Raw genomic sequence first — 16,208 nt, forward strand, 5'->3', positions numbered from 1 at the left:
TTTTCTTTGATTGGCTCTAGAATTTTCCCCAAAATCTGTCTCTTTCTCTCACTTCAAATTATTTCATCAGACATTATTTATTCTTAACAAGACATTCTGCAGATGCCCGACAGTAATGTCATACCTTGGCATTAATTGATGTTGATTTCTTGATATGCCATTTAAGGCGTGTGTGTTTCCTCACCCCCCCCCCCCCCCCCCCCCCCCCCCCAATATGTGTTTGTCCACTCTTCTAGATATTTAAACCTCATCCATTTGAGGGCCCAGTCTTCTACCTGTAGTACACTGGAGGGTGATTTAATATTTATAATAAATTCAATCCGGGGAGATGTGGAGTCCTGCCTTTGCTGATTGTGTCTGCAATTCATTGATTTGTTCTGCATCAGTGTCTAGGGAATCAGAGAAAATTGTGATGCATCTGCAAAGGGTAAGCAGTCAGTGGTTAGATTCTAACCAAGCTTGCCTACTTTTTCAACACCTTTGTCATGCACAGTTCACTTTTTAGAATGCACAGTTGTAAAGAAGAGGTGATAATCCAGTTTCAAAAGCATCTGAAATCTGTTCCGTAAAGATCGTTTTGAAAGTGGCATCAGTAAATCAGTCAGATATTAGCACTTATTATTATTATTATTATTATTATTATTAGTATTAGTGTTACTCTCCTCTTCAGCAGTTTAGTATAATTTAATGATACTATTTTTGAGAACCTTCAAAATGTTTTAAACGAGATGATTTTGCAATATTTGCTTAATAATTTATATGTTAACTTGTTCCACATCCTGACATCAGGCATACATAAATGGAAGAAATGAATATGTACAATGACAACAAAATTAAGAATCAATAAATTACAGTAACTGTCCTTTCTAAAAAACACAACCCCATATCACGAATGTTAGTTGGTTGTTAATGCTGCATCAGTGCAGTAATACATACTTTGAATTGCCTCACATTTCTGAGAGTTTACGTAAGTGTAATATTTGCAGAACACAATGTGTAAGTTAATAAATAAATGTATGGTTCATTTTTTCAAAGAACTCAGTCACGGATTTCCAGAATTAATCTTCATTCTGCAGCAATGTGTTCACTGTTAAGAAACTTATTGCAGGATTAATACTCCAAAAGAAAAATGATCTGTGTTGCCACAGAAACAAAGAGTAAAATATACAGCTGTTCAACACTTTGACAACTACCAATTAAAATAAAGTGACAGATATATTGAGTGTAATGTTATTTACCAAAGTTTCTCTTTGACAACTTCCTCTATACCATCAAGAAATTCTTAGACAGGAACAGTCAGTCTATTACAAGCCTTCAGATGATAAGCATGTAGCCAAATAAATTACTTTTTAGTTTTTTTTTTTAAATAAATGTGTTCAAACAATACATTTTGCATTGTATATTTATCATCAATGTCTCATTTGAATACATAGGGCAGGTCTATCTAAATATTAGAAACCCTCAGTTGTTGTCTTGGTGATGTTCCAGAATTGCCCTTCAGATTTAACACTAAATGAAACAAGCACAGCAGAAATGTTTCTCTGAAATACAGTTGCAATAACTGTAAAGAGAATACTTCAGACGCACAGAAAATGTCCAGTTTTTACATTGTACCTCTCATTTTTCCGTAGTAAGTTTGGTGGTTAAGAATAACAAAAAATAAAAACTTTGCCCAGTTGCTGTTTCTGAAATATGTTGCTGCCATAATGTGTTACTGACAAAGGAAGATATGAGACCAACCGTTGCCTAACTCATTAGCAGGAAGTACTATTTCCTTCTATACCCATGACTCATACCTCATTTCTGCTCATCTTATCTCTTTGCCATCAGCATCCTTGTTTGGATTTGGCTTTGAGAGGTCAATTCAAGCATTTATTTTCAGGTCTCTGCTGTTGTGATGTGTGTATATGACGGTAAGCTGATTATCACCACACTTTGCACATTTCACAACTTCATAATGGTTATCACATACACTCAAGTCGCAGTATAAATGTGACCACGGACATCTAAATGTTATTAACACAGATGTTTGTTGCTGTAGGATTTCTGTCAATAAGTATTATTTTGGATCCAACACATCTACATATGTAGAACTTTTTTCTACTTTAGAAGTTCTCAAATGGAAATAATCACAATTTCTTAGAAAAAGAAACATTTAACAAAATATGAATTAGGAAGTAAGAATATGTAGTGTTTGTCAAATTTTAAACTAATAGGAAGACCATTTCTTGCAAAAGTGGTGTATTTGTGTGTTTCCCCATCCTCTTCATCATGCTATCGACTGTGCTTTACACATTTCACAAAAAATGACAATGTTTGACATGCATATTTACTCTACCACATGATGTTTCAAAGGAAATTTTCTTGATTACTCAAGATTATGGATGGGGGAGTTATGAAAAAATAACTCCCTCTCATTGTAACATTGCTTGTCCGATACAAATGTTTGTTTATCTGAGTATGATTCCAAAGCACACACTTTGATTAGGTTGCAGAGTCACACCACAACTTCAAAAATATTTTCTTTTTCCCTGTAATGTGTTACCAGTAGACAAATCTAATTGTTACTGATTACACAGTGTACCTATCCAGAAATTTTTGGAAGTAGCTTTTTTTCTGTTTTTAATACAGCATTCACATGGTGAATGGTTGTACTAGTTTGTACAGCTATATTAAAGGTACTGAGAAATATTGTCTCTAATCCAATTACACGTTGTTACATATTGCATTTGCTCTCTATTTTGCTATTTATATTCAATGGCAGACTACTGGATGTATAAAATTGTTGACTTTTCTCTCAGAATTACACCAGTTACTTGACCACCTAAATTGTGTTCATTTTACTATTAAACTGCTATGTATGATACTACTATTGTGTACAGTGAACTGTTGCTCTGTACCTTTCATTATTTGTATTCCACCCAGGATTTCTCAGTATTGTACTGATACTACTAAATTCATAATGCTGCCTACTCACTTGGTCCCACAATGGTAACCCAATTTTATCACATACCACTTTACCCAAAAATCCCAAAAGATAGGTGGGAGGGGAGATAATTTTAACTTTTATGTCCAGACTAAGACCTTCAAACTAATATGAAATCATTTAAGTAGTCACAAAACTGTAACACTCATCCTCCACCTATTTTACAAGCAAATCGGATAATGCACAGTATTCTGTGTGTGTGTGTGGGGGGGGGGGGGGGGGGGGGGGGAAGAGATTTGCGAGTGTAGTGTGCCGATTCATTGTAATGTTTTCCACACATATTACACCAAGCCCTCTGCTTTCAGCTACCACCTGCAGGCCCTTCTGGCAACACATTTTAGTCCAGATACTTACTTCCAAAATCATTGTTCAAAAGAATGAGAAACCAGTAATGCTGCACAACCTTTTTCTTTTCCTTCCACAATATCACTTAGAAATAGTCTGTCCATATCCATACATACAAGATATTGAACTGAGTCCACTGAAAGGTGCTGGATAACTTTGGTTACAAAGTAAATGCAATGAATAGCATGTATGCCTTTTTTTTCTGAGCTACAATGATCAACTGAAAGTCTTGTATTAATTTTCATGAACACCAATATAACATTGTTGTGCAGCCACTTCTGACGTAATATATTTGTACATACAAAACAGCTAGTTTTATATGAACCACAAGCAACTGGTAGAAGGCTATTAAATTTACGTTAAAGCACACATTTTGTCTAGTTTTCAGTTTTTTTACTCCAAAAGATAGCACAGTTAGTCCATCTTCGCAATTTTCACCTTCAAAGACATTTAAAACCAGAGATATGCTTATGCCCCATTTTCTGTACTACTACATTTTTTAATTGATGACAGTTTGTTTACAAGACTATGCCACCTGTCACATATGCCATTATTATGGAAAGATATAATGCTACTCACCACATAAGATGTGGCATTGAGTCACAGATCTTCAATGAGACTAACGTTGAAACCTAGGTAAACAATAAAGTTAACCTGCGACTGTAGGCTGTATATTCTTATATAAACAATATCAGTTGCTGTTGCTGCATAAAAATGTTAAAAATTATGAGACTTAAAATGTTAAGCTTTTGGGCAAAGACCCTCCTAAACACAATGCACACAAGACAACTCACATAACACACACCCAGTATCTCCAGGCACTGGACTCTGTTGAGGGATGGTTGACTATTCATGATTAGGGTATTCATTTTTTTTCCATGTGTGCTGTCTTTTGTATGATCCATTATGTGCTAAAAACATGATGTTTCTTATGTGGTTTCCATCTCTTAGTATTAAATTCTGGGTCCAGAAGCCATGCTATTATTGTATTGTCCTTAAGTTGTGTCCATTGCATCAAAATCTCAATACACAACAAAAGGTTACCTTTTTTGGTAGGACGGGGGGGGGGGGGGGGGCATTTTTCTATTATTTGACTCATTTCCTGTAGATTTCAAAGATGATGCGCAACAGTTATGTAATGTGTCATTCCAAAGTGCAAGAACCCCTGGAAGCATGAAAGAACTTCACATAATGAGATCAATCTGTCAACATTGTAAAGTAATTATATTTTGTGATAAAAACTTAACTCTTTTACATCCTTTTCAAAAGTATTGACAGTCATGATGTACTGATGTAAAGAGTGCTATCAATCTAATTTCAAGTTAATATTTATTCTTGAAATCTGATTAATTCCAATAGTGGCACTTGACAATTCAGTATAACTTTTTTTTTCTTTGTCTTTCCAAGTTGCTTAATATATAAGCTCATGAGGCAGACTTACACTGAAATTGCATAGCAGGTTAACAGTCTTTGGTCTAGTGCATCAACCAGCCTGATTATGGCTTTTAAGAACTCTTCCACACCTGTTTATGCAAACACTGAACTGGTTCCCAATCTCTGACTCCAAAAACCTGATGAACAGTTAAAAAGCATTAAAACTAAGAACAAAGTTCACATGATTCACAGACAGATGGCACTTCACATTACCCAACTGTGGTGCCAGGGAATGGACCCAGCCACAAAGTTAAAATATAACCTGCTGCATCATCAAACCAATGGAACCTGTACAGTATGAGGGTGGAAGGGATAACAAGGACAGATAGATAGGAACACAACTGCATGCATACATATCAACTGATTGAACTGATACTTTATTTCCAGTCACAATACAGATTCCAGTACTAAGTTTTGCAGGGAAAAAACTGGAATATTGTTATGCTAGCTGAAAAGTCAGTGAGAGACTTAGTGCCCGAAAACAAACATTCCACTATTTCTGCCAAGAAAGCAAAATATGTGCAGAAGACCTAAATTGCTATGAAATGCCACTGCACATAATTACATTTCTTGAGTGAATGAAGTATTATGTTACATGCTATTGAGAATTGCCCAGAAATTGTAAAACGCCTAGCAGCTCACAGACAATTAGTAGCATGCAAAAGGTGAGAATGAAATATGTCTATACACATCAACCTGTACAAATTAACAGCCTACTGAATGAAGTGCGAATGAATGTTGCTTTCATCCATTTAAATTAAAAGGTTTTATTTTCTATAACTCAATTTACAATCTTTTCCAGTTTATTAAGATTTTAATTTAAATGGACTATGCAACTGCCTGGTCTCAGACATTTAAGAAAATCTCCTTGAATTCCAAATCAAATATTCTTTTACACATTTCTGCATGGTTGCTACAGCATCAAACCACAGAACTGAGACCAGCTTTTCTAGTCATTTATCAAGGTAAAATGACAGTATTATTCCATGCATACATCCACAGCAATATTAGAAAATGAGAACAAGGACCTAATGTGCAAGATTTTTTTAATTATTATTCAGAATGTCCGAGATAAATAATATTGACTTTTCTGTCCACAACCTTCTACACTATTTCCGAGATCTTTTTTAAGTGTACAGTAAAGAAAGGAAACATGTTACAATATCCTGAAGAAAAAGAATGAGTACTTATTGGAATGGTCAGCTCAGTAATACACATTTATTAGTCATCATAATATTCAAAAATCATCACTGAGAAAACTTAAATATTTTTACATGCTTAGTAAAGATTTCAGACCTACTGGAACCTCTACGTGCGAGATTCACTGTATCAGATCATTTTCTACACACTGCATTCAAGATACACAGTATCACTTAACTAGAACTTTTACACGAGATTATTATTCCTGGTACTTCGGTGCGGGGCTCTCAATCTTCGAGTAATCCCTCACTGGCGAGTAAAACTGTCAATGAAAACATTTTAAAAAATATTAATTACGTATGTCGCAATCAAGAATTCTGTTCTAGGTAAGATATAAATCAGCGTAGTAAAATTTAACATACATTACCGTATTTGGTACCAAGATACAAAACTAAAAGAATCAATATGCCCGGTCGTTATTACCTTGTACTGCTTGTTGGAGTAATCATTCCAAGGTTCGGGATTGGATCTCTTATTCCACGTAACTTCAGGGTTTCGGGTAGCGAGTCGAAGCGTGTAAAAGATCGCCCCCGCCACCCCTGCTCCCAAGCATATGTACAAGGGAATTAACTGTGAAAGAACGCAGAACAGTATTTCACAATGAACATTCCTCGGCAATGTTGATCTTAACCAAGGTCGTGACACCTATGACTTTAGTGTCTAGAGACAAATCTTCCTCTGAATGCGAGTTATTTTGAGGAACTCTTGTCAACATAATTATCAATCGCCTCTTTCTTAGCTTTCATTAATACGAATTCAACATGCGACCTATGTTGTCCTCCAATGCAGTATATGTTACGACACACGAAATTACCATTAAGAAAACATTACAGAGGAAGATTTGTTCACATTACATATAGTTACACTCACTGATGGATTTTTCTTCAGGCTTGAAAATGACAGTCCCTGCATTTTGCACAAAATAAATTCAAATCCGCGATTAGGGAAACCCTTCTCTGCTCTTCCAGAAGACTGGGATTAATACTAGAATAGGACGTAATACGTTCGTCAAGTGTATAGTTCAGCAAAACCAGCGAGTACTATAATATTCGCAATTATCGTCTGAATACAATTCATAATTAATATTTTATATTTTTGTACGTGCTTTTACTTTCAGTTCTAACAAACAATATACTTCACACAGTTATTGATGTGAAGTGGTACAACAATAATTGACAAGTTTGTGGTGACCTATCTTCGACATTGTAATTTGTATCTTTGGTGTTTTCTGTGTTGTCAATAATTCGAATACAGTTGTGGTTTAGGGCAATTGACTTGTCAAAAGTATAATGCGTTGTGTGGTGAACTCGATAGTGAAAATGAGTTATTACTTTCAGTTGCAAATGACGACCGTAATAATGAGATTACAATACTTTGGCTTGCGTTAAGGTTTTGGTCCTGGCTGGAAGAGAAAATGAGTTACAATAGACTGAGCAATGGTAAGCAGTACTGTTGTAAGTTACGTGCCAGGTTTGTTGTTACACAATAAAACCTGATTCACTTTCACGATAACACTGAGTTTTCGCCATATAAAATACTTTTACTGTTTCAGTACAGTACTCTAAACCGTGGCTTGTTTCAGGTGATGTAAACCAGGAGGGGTCGCCGATTAGACACGTTTGGAATCCAAATTGTAAGTGCACCTTCTTTCTTGTGAATGACAATCATAGTTTGCAATATTAAAGTTATCAGTTACAGCGCTTAGTATATGTAGCATCAATTGTGTGTTGAACAGTATTTATGTAATATTTTTCTCGTCAGTATGCATAAGATGAAGGATGTCAGTAAACACATATTGCCTATTTTTTTGTTGTAATAATTTTTTACCTTTGTGTCTTTCATGCAGCTTACTTGTTAATGATTTTGACCAGTCTGTATGTTCCTAATCTAAGGTGAATGTTAGGATAGATATTCAAAATGACAAATGCCTATTTCCTCCCCAGCCATGTCCTGCCTGAAGTTGTAAATCAACCTCCTTTTTCATTTGAGGAAAGTTAACCCCAATCTTCTTTCTCTTGTTTTGTCCATTGCTGATGACATACTTTCCCAGTGGTCATCTTGTTAGACCCATCAATGACATTGTGTTTTAACATGGTAATTGTTTTCATTGTTGCTAATAAATTATTTCAGTTGCATGAAATACAGGATAGGGTCAGCAGTCATTGCATTTAGTTACAGCTATCGTAAAGATAATGTACAATGAAAACTTTATCCTAATCATTGAAATATTTATTTAACTTTTCTATTTCTCAGTGATCGGATATCATGCAGCCATGCAGATTTAGATTTTCTACTGTTTACCTAAATCACACGAAGGTGAATGCCAGTATGATTTATTTATTATTTTATGCTTCTATCCCTGGTCAATCCTAATACTTTATATCTGTCACTTATCACTTCTCTCACCTATGAAAGTGTTTGTTAATGTGAAGAATGCTGAGTTTCACTGTGAATCCACGTTAAACTTGAGCCCCCTCATAACTGTCTGGATAAGTCAATTCGAAGGTTGGAGGAATTCGATGGCACACCACCTTCAACAGGACGGTGACTGCTTTAACACTGTGGGTACAAGCCTTTGTGTGCAACATGACATATCACATATTTCAACAACTTCAGTTGTGCCAAAGCACAAATTGATTTCCGGAGACTATGCACCTTTGTGCTCAATGACTGTCTTGATGATCCATTGTTTGAGCATTTTTTTTTTTTTTTTTTTTTTTTTGTTGCAATTCAAGACAACTACTCTGCTGGAATTGACCATCCCTGTGCAGGCCCCAGCTGAGAGCAGGGCCACAGAGCCAGGCTCTGCCCAAAAATGTCTTTGCTAACTGATACCTGTTGTATATTAGACTACCATATGACACATCATGCCTTTTCTTGCATGGGAAACCTAGTATTGCCATGCCAGTGAACTGTATTCATTGTGCATTCCTACACATGTACACTGTGCATCTAATTCCACCCTTTCATCATGTATACTCCATGCAGAAGTAGTAAAAGTAAACTGTTATGCAGGGATGAAGGAACACATCATACGATGTAGAGATTGAGAGACCTATCGGGACAAGGGCATGTCTGTGCACTAGTTTGTATGGGGTATTTTTAATATTTTTGAAGATTTGTAAGTAGCTATAAAAAGTTTCAGTTCTGGCTCTGTTAAAAACCTGTCTAATACTGACATTTAAATCATTTTCTTGAAAGAAAGCTATGGCTGCCACGGCCTTGCCCTTGAGTCATGATGCAACTAACTTTGGGGTTTGTTAAAAAATGCCATGTATATTTCTTTACTGTGGTTTGAGTAAATCAAATCAACAAATGCTGGAATGAAATTAATTTATTCCAAAGTCTTCCATTTTCAGCTTGAGCTCTGTCTCTAATGACGTCATTGCCAACATGATGTTAAACTCCGGCCTACCTGCCTTCCTGTCATTCCCTTCTTTATTGTGGCAGAAGTTAAAGAAAGCTGACTTGCTAAAATGTTACATATTGATTTTGCTTACCTCCTTTTCACAGTGTACCGCTTGCAGCAGGAAGCACCTCGACCCATCATGGTGCCATGCTCGATTCCTGTGCACAGCCGACCCCAGTACTATGGCCGGGAGTACCACGGCGATATGTCACACACTGAGGCTGAAGCAATTGTAACAGAAGAGGGGGCATTCCTTGTACGGAGATCGAACAGAAATGGCGGCTGCTTCACCCTTACATTCAGGTACAATTTATAGGAATATGGTCACTTCCATCAAATATATTTATGAAAAGCTGCTTTTTTTTGCTTTTTTTTTTTTTTTTTTTTAAAAAAAAAAAGAGAGAAAGTTAAAGAAAGAGGTCTCTCTACAGATTGTTTGAATAAGAAGACCAAGTTAAGAGATCACTGCATGGTACAGAGTATTTTCAAAGGGATTTCGTGAAAGGAGAAAACAACCATTCAACAGTTACAAAGGATGGCCAAAATTTGAAAACACCAACAAACAACACATTACCGCACCTAATAAGGTGTAGGGAAACCACTGACATTCACAGCTGACAATCTGTAGTGCCTCGAGAATTTTGGTGTAAATTCTAGAGTCCCTCAGCTTTCCACTGTCTCGAACACCTGATATTTTAAGTACGACGGTATGAGAGTGGAGATGTGTCTGCCTCGCTGCCGGTTTCTGTGTGTGCAGGGTGGATGTATATTGGGAGAATACGGCAATAGTGGCAGTAGTTTATTGCGGAGAAGTGTCTGCAGCGCGCGCCTGAGAAGCTGTATATCCAGTACGTAGAGCAAGCACGCTCTATTCCTTGACGGTGTAACAGCTGTATTGTTGTGAACAAATAAATTATGTATTGAACTAAAGACTTTTATGTTTGACATTCGGGTGTTGGACTTGCTAGAAGCAAGAACTGGTTTTATAGTGGTTATTAAACCAAACATATTATAATTGTATGTGTTAGTTTCTAATGGTCCAAGATGGGGTTGACTCAAGAGAGTTGAACACTTGTGTGAATCTTGTGAAGTTGTTTTATTGTGGAGATGAAAATATAAGAGAGTTGAACAAAAGTATCCTGAGAGTATAGAATTATTTGGAGAGTAGAAAAGAAGTCTATTTTTAAATTCCCTTAACCAACAAGAGTCTTCGGAGAAGAAGAGTTCGTGAAGATCGACGCAGCTGTCTGACCCGAGAATAAGATCAGCTACACACAATACGCAAGTCAACTGCGAGAGACGTGTGTCTCGCACTCCAGTACCACACTGTTTAGTGTCATCTGAAGACCGCTAGAAGCCATCTGGGAATGGATAAATACAGGTCCTGTAATTTTGTTTCCCAAAGCGAATTTTATATCATGCTTTCTGAAAAGTCCTGGCAGTTTCAGGTAATGGTGATGGCAGTGGATTGTAATTGCACACCCTTTTCTCCAAAGTAGACCACCGAAGCTCATTAATACTGAGATCTGGTGGCCAGAGGAGGTGCGGCATTCCATGCTCATTTTCACATAATCAGTCCTGGACGATGGAACCTGTGGGAACTGGGATCCTGTCATCTCAGATAGCATCGCTATTGGTGAGCAAAGATTGTACCAGGGAACTGGGCAAATTAGTCACATAATCCTTGGCAGTAATCCAACCTTGCAGAGTAACTGTGAGGCCCACTGGATACCACAATATGACTGCCTAAATCGTCACCAAATCCCCAGCTCTCGTTCATTCTTGGGAAGTAAACTTGGTCAGAAGTTGGAAAGAATGTGAAACTGGACTCGTCTGAGAAAGTGACATTTTTCCATTGCTTAATAGTCCAGGTGCTTCTTGGAACAGTGGTCTGATCAGTTAATATTAAAAGACTACGACCAAGGTGTGGACGGGGCCAAGGAATTGACATATCAGATGTGATTTAACACACAAATAATTTATTCATAACATACAATACATAACACCAACTACGTAAATCCTGCTTCCATGCTTACAATTGCCCAAAATGGGAGGGCCACCACTTTCGAATTGGAAAGGCTTTAATTTAAGAAACTAAAACACCTATTATAATTTTTAAAAATAATAATAACACAACGCATAAGTAAGCGCTAAGTGAACACACTCTTAAATCTTTAATTATTAATCACAAAGCATGGGTTTACCACATTTAAATTCTCATTGCAATATAAAACATAAATACATGAATTCACAACACAGCATGGCTTCAAAATTTCCACCTGGACAACCTATGGTCCTAAAACTTTCGTATTACGTTCCAGTCAATCACATTAATAACTTATAAGCACAGTTGGTAAAATACAAACGTTTGCACTATAATCAATTTTAATAATCCACAATCACTCAAAAAACATCAGAAGTTCGATATGGAGCATGTAAGCCTGTTTATACAATCTTTCGGTCTAAAATAGGCACGAGGGCCACCATAACAGAAGTGCGCTAGTTGCTTTTAGGATAGGTGCTTTCATTAGCTTAATCACTGAGAGAGATATTTACTTAAGCAGCAGGTAAGATTGTTGATGCAAATAAAAGGTATTTCTAAAGGGTTTTTTTTTCCCTTCCTCCCTTTTAACAAGCGAGTTTTAGTAAGGTGGAAATTACACTTTGAGGAGCCGCAATAGCAATCTAGCGGGCACACCTTCACCAGGACGCCATGCCACTACACACGTACTAACCTAGCCGTGTGTCCGCTGATCATGCCAAACATTAATAACACAGTTCCATATTCCTGACACCCAAATAGGCGGAATCAAAACAAAACCAAAATTCCCAAGAGCACAAGATCCAGCATAGCTTCAGAACAGATCTTACTTCATGCGGTTGCCTTCACAAATGCCGATATCGAAATGAAAACAAGAATGTGTAACAATATTCCCTAATCAGCACAATGTTCTTTAGGTCCCAGTAGCACTAGACAGCGCTGACATGCCAATGTTAACAAACCTCTAAGGCAACACCCTCCAATTGACAAGCCGAAATGTGACCCCTTATCAGCTCTGTGAAAGGACTCGAACCCCCAACTACTGTCAGTGCAACTCACTTAGAATAAATACAGCACAAATAGTTTGGCGGACACATATACCCAGGGATTAACAGAACACTAGACTGAACTAGAATTGAACTTAATAATACAGCACTAGCTCTTGGGAGACAAGGAACTAACTTCCCACCCGAAATTCTGCAACCTCAGGGCGGGAAATTGAACTACCAAAACATAGAAGTGCAAACGTACACAAATAACTACCAAAATACACCGGTTAGCAACGATGCATGGAGGAATCTGCACTGTCAGAATTGCACCAGTAAACAGAACAGAGGATTGCCACAGCGGTGGCCACAAGGCGGGAAAGACAGCTGGATGAACTCAATCCCAAAGGACGATCAACTTGAGACATTCGCGCTTAACTTCTTTTCTCCTTCCCTCAGTGCAGTTCGTCATTTGTCCGAGACTGCTGTGCACAATTCTGAGCCGTCATACCGGCAGATACCGACCCAGCCGAACTGCTCCCGGACTCAAACCCTCGCAGAACAGTGGCTCCACCGCCCCACGAAGGTTACTGTTTGTTTGCCTTCGTCGACGCAGGCGACGATTAGACTGCCATCTGCCTCCCGCGGACAACCAGTGGAGAGCGGACAGAGGGGCACAACCGGGTCGGCGTTCCTCCACGGGTAGAAGTGCGTGTTCGATAACCACCAGTACACGGAAGGTAGGATGTTGACGTCACCAGAGCAGACACGAAGGCCACTGCGCGACAACCTCCTCCAGCGTGACTGAGCTCACTTATAAATAGTACAGGCCAAACAGTCTGCTGCCGTAAACACGCGAGTCGGTCGTGTTACCGACCTATGGTTTCTAAGTACACCAATGGCAGAACTCGCAGTAGTTAGTGGGTACACTACGGGCGGGAGTTCAAACAAAAGAGCTTCATAAAAGAGCAACCCTGAACAACCGCAGAAAAACGAAATAGAAGCGAAACAATAAAAGACAGCTAGAGCCCGATCGCGCCCAAACGCTGTTGATTACCAAAAATATTGGCTCCGCAAGATGCTCAGGAAACGAGCTGTGGAAAGATGGAAGTACACTTGGCTCACTTGTGCACCACATTTTCCTGTTAGGGGCGTTTGCACCACTGATTAATTGTTTTGGAATACCGGCTCATCCTGCAATTCCCTGCTTACAGAGCTCCCTTCATGTTGTGACAGTCAGTTGTGCAGTGACTTTGGCAACTGTTGTTCTTTTCCATCACGATCCTCTTCGGTGACGAACCATCACAGTCACTCGTCACAGTTTCGTCCGAGTTGTGACTTGCGACTGATGCTTTTCCGCTCACTTTGTACGTGGTTCAAATCTTCGATACAGTGACTCTTGGAACACGGAACACTTCAGCTCCCTCGGTCACAGAAGCGCCAATTGTATGAGCACATGTGCCCACATTCGGATGCACGGAGCTCCTAGATAGTGCATCGTAACTACAGAGTACACTGTTCAGACGACGACTGACAGTCGCAACATGTCGAGTACATTGCACAGATGCCAGCTTGTTTTCAAATACAACAGTGCAACCTGTAGGCTTGGCTGGCATTTGCTTTTCTTTTCAAGCATGCATTCGTTGCTGTGTTTCAGTATTTTTGCCTACCACTGTTAACTGAGCCACTGAACTCTAGACTGACGTACAAACAAGGTCAAAAACATGTTTATTTGAGTTTTTCCAGCAAACAGAGTTTCCATCAGTTTTTGGACTTCTACCAGGGACAGCAAAACTACTTAATTATAACCATTTGATGTAATGAGTCACTGTATATTACTGTGTTACATGGTTTTAATTAAGCCACAGACTCGCCTTGATGGCTGTGAGCTTAACAGCTGAAATATTGGAAGAAGAAATATTACTGTCGTTGATGTGTGCACGGAAGATAGGATAACATCAAAAATGTTGCTGAAGTTTTGGTTCTGGCTTGATTCAGTATAGGTGTGGTGTTGAAGATTATACTTTTAAAAAAGACTGGAATTTTTGTAGGTGAAAGTTTTTTGTGAGTACGATTGAAAACCGCATTCTTGTGGGTTTTGTTGGCAAAGGGATTTATGTGAGGTGGGGTAGATATTGTTGCATAGTGGTGTTCAGAGGCAGGAGTAGGACCAAAACCAGCTTATTTGGTTTCAGCGCATTTGTACTAGAATGCTTAGATTTACAGCAGTTTAAAAAAATGTCATACGACAAAAAAAGCTTAGACATTGTTGTGTTGTGTTACGTAAGACTGTATATTCTAGCACGCGATTTCAGTTACTTTAATTTTTCGCCCTTGTATCGCCTAGTTGATTTTGGTGTGTTGTTTTAGCTCAGCACTGGACTCTCCTTTTTCGTGAGTACTGGTATGTTGTGTGAAACTGCATTACTTACATTAGATGAAACTTCAACATTCCTCTGTTGAAATACACCCCATTAGTTACCTTGTAGCTGCTGATACATGTCAATATAGACAGTACAAGAACACACATAGAAACATTAGTGACACTTCTGCTTAGGGGAGCTGTCAATTTCTACGTTAGGAGTTGGCCTTAAAATATTCATTCCATTGCCAAACAGCTGTAATTCTTTCAGAGGAAGGTTAAAGAAGTTTTTAGAACCGGATGACCCATCTCAACGAGAAAAGTAAATATCAATCCAAAAAGAGTGTGAGGTGCACTGAACATAAACTTCAAATATCCACATTTGTCAGCAATGGTAGTATCTTTCAATTGCCAATTACCATATTTTCTGTAGTGACCTTATGATAAAATTCTGTTGAATTCACCACTCTTCAACAGTACAAGATTGGTAGCAAGCACTTGATTGACACTGAAGCAGTTATTTTAGACTGAAAATTGTCACATATTAAAGTGTCATTGTGATGTTAACTTAATTTAGGCTTTGATTATAACATAAAACTTGTTTGAACTTTTGTATTCTGTATTACCAATCATTGTACTTGTATTTGATCAGTCAACTGTCTCTGATTCAAGTTCTTGCTTTCAATTTCCTTTTTTGAAACTGTTCCTACATTTCTAACATTTGTCAAAAGTCAGAACCGTGTTTTATTTGTAAACTGGATTGAGCGACAGGTTTTCATTACAAAGTGTGGCTCAGTAGATCCTGTAACAATGGCACCACAGCTGCCAGAATTGAGGGGAAATTGGCACACACTTTGAACCACACACATATTAAGTCACTGTACTCATTTGACACGATTAGATGGTGGCAGCACTGATTTCAGCCACATTAAATTTTCAGCTATTATCAGTTTTCTGTTTCGAGCTTGCAAGTAGAAAATAAACATTATGTAAAGATTTCTTTTGTAAGTTATTGATTGGTAAGATAATGTAATATCTTCAAGACTTGAGAAGGAACCATCTGCACCTCCAGGTAAAACTATGAGCTCAGAGAAGAAAAAGGTAAGTTTGAGGGTAATTCAGATGAAAACCTTGGAGGTTCCATAATATTTCAAAAAGTTGTGTAGTGGTTGGTAGGTGGCAGTCGTGTTCTTTGAGGTTCAGAAAATGACAGACATGTGGTAGAGTAATGTTACAACTCAGGAGAAGGCAGCAGCATCTACAACAAGGTGCCTACCCCGCCGTCAACATGTGTGGCAATTGAGCAGCCGTCTCTGATGCTTTTTTTTGTATTAATCGTAGAATGACAGCACAGTACGGTGCTTAGTGTTTGCTGCTGCAGCTAGCGTACAAGTGGAGTAGCAAGTTTAGAAGTTATGTAACTTCTATGAAGAGTGCCCCAAGAC

At 38.1% G+C, this 16,208-nt stretch overlaps 2 protein-coding genes across 2 annotated transcripts in view; one reads left to right on the plus strand and one right to left on the minus strand.

The window, feature by feature from the left end:
- Positions 1-5,126: 5,126 nt before the first annotated feature.
- Positions 5,127-7,119, minus strand: LOC126293688 (cytochrome c oxidase subunit NDUFA4). Its single transcript, XM_049986979.1, has 3 exons — positions 6,836-7,119; positions 6,389-6,535; positions 5,127-6,227 (listed from the first exon to the last, which is right to left on the minus strand). The coding sequence occupies exons 1-3, from the start codon at positions 6,875-6,877 to the stop codon at positions 6,165-6,167; spliced, it is 252 nt and encodes an 83-aa protein (XP_049842936.1). The 5' UTR covers positions 6,878-7,119; the 3' UTR covers positions 5,127-6,164.
- Positions 7,120-7,147: 28 nt separating this feature from the next.
- LOC126293686 (N-chimaerin) overlaps positions 7,148-16,208 on the plus strand; it is a 58,617-nt gene continuing 49,556 nt past the window's right edge. Inside the window, exons 1-3 of the mRNA XM_049986978.1 lie at positions 7,148-7,404; positions 7,548-7,598; positions 9,479-9,677. Coding sequence (XP_049842935.1) covers positions 7,380-7,404; positions 7,548-7,598; positions 9,479-9,677 — 275 coding nt within the window. The 5' untranslated portion in view covers positions 7,148-7,379. The remainder of the gene's footprint in view (positions 7,405-7,547; positions 7,599-9,478; positions 9,678-16,208) is intronic.

This window comes from Schistocerca gregaria, chromosome 10 (assembly GCF_023897955.1).
Source record: "Schistocerca gregaria isolate iqSchGreg1 chromosome 10, iqSchGreg1.2, whole genome shotgun sequence".
Taxonomy (NCBI): domain Eukaryota; kingdom Metazoa; phylum Arthropoda; class Insecta; order Orthoptera; family Acrididae; genus Schistocerca; species Schistocerca gregaria.

Coding starts and splice junctions, on each gene's coding strand:
- LOC126293688 (XM_049986979.1), bottom strand. CDS start 6,877: ATGCAGGGACTGTCATTTTCAAGCCTGAAGAAAAATCCATCA. Junction 6,536..6,835: donor GCCTGAAGAAAAATCCATCA/GTGAGTGTAACT, acceptor GTTCTTTCACAG/TTAATTCCCTTGTACATATG. Junction 6,228..6,388: donor ACTCCAACAAGCAGTACAAG/GTAATAACGACC, acceptor TTTCATTGACAG/TTTTACTCGCCAGTGAGGGA.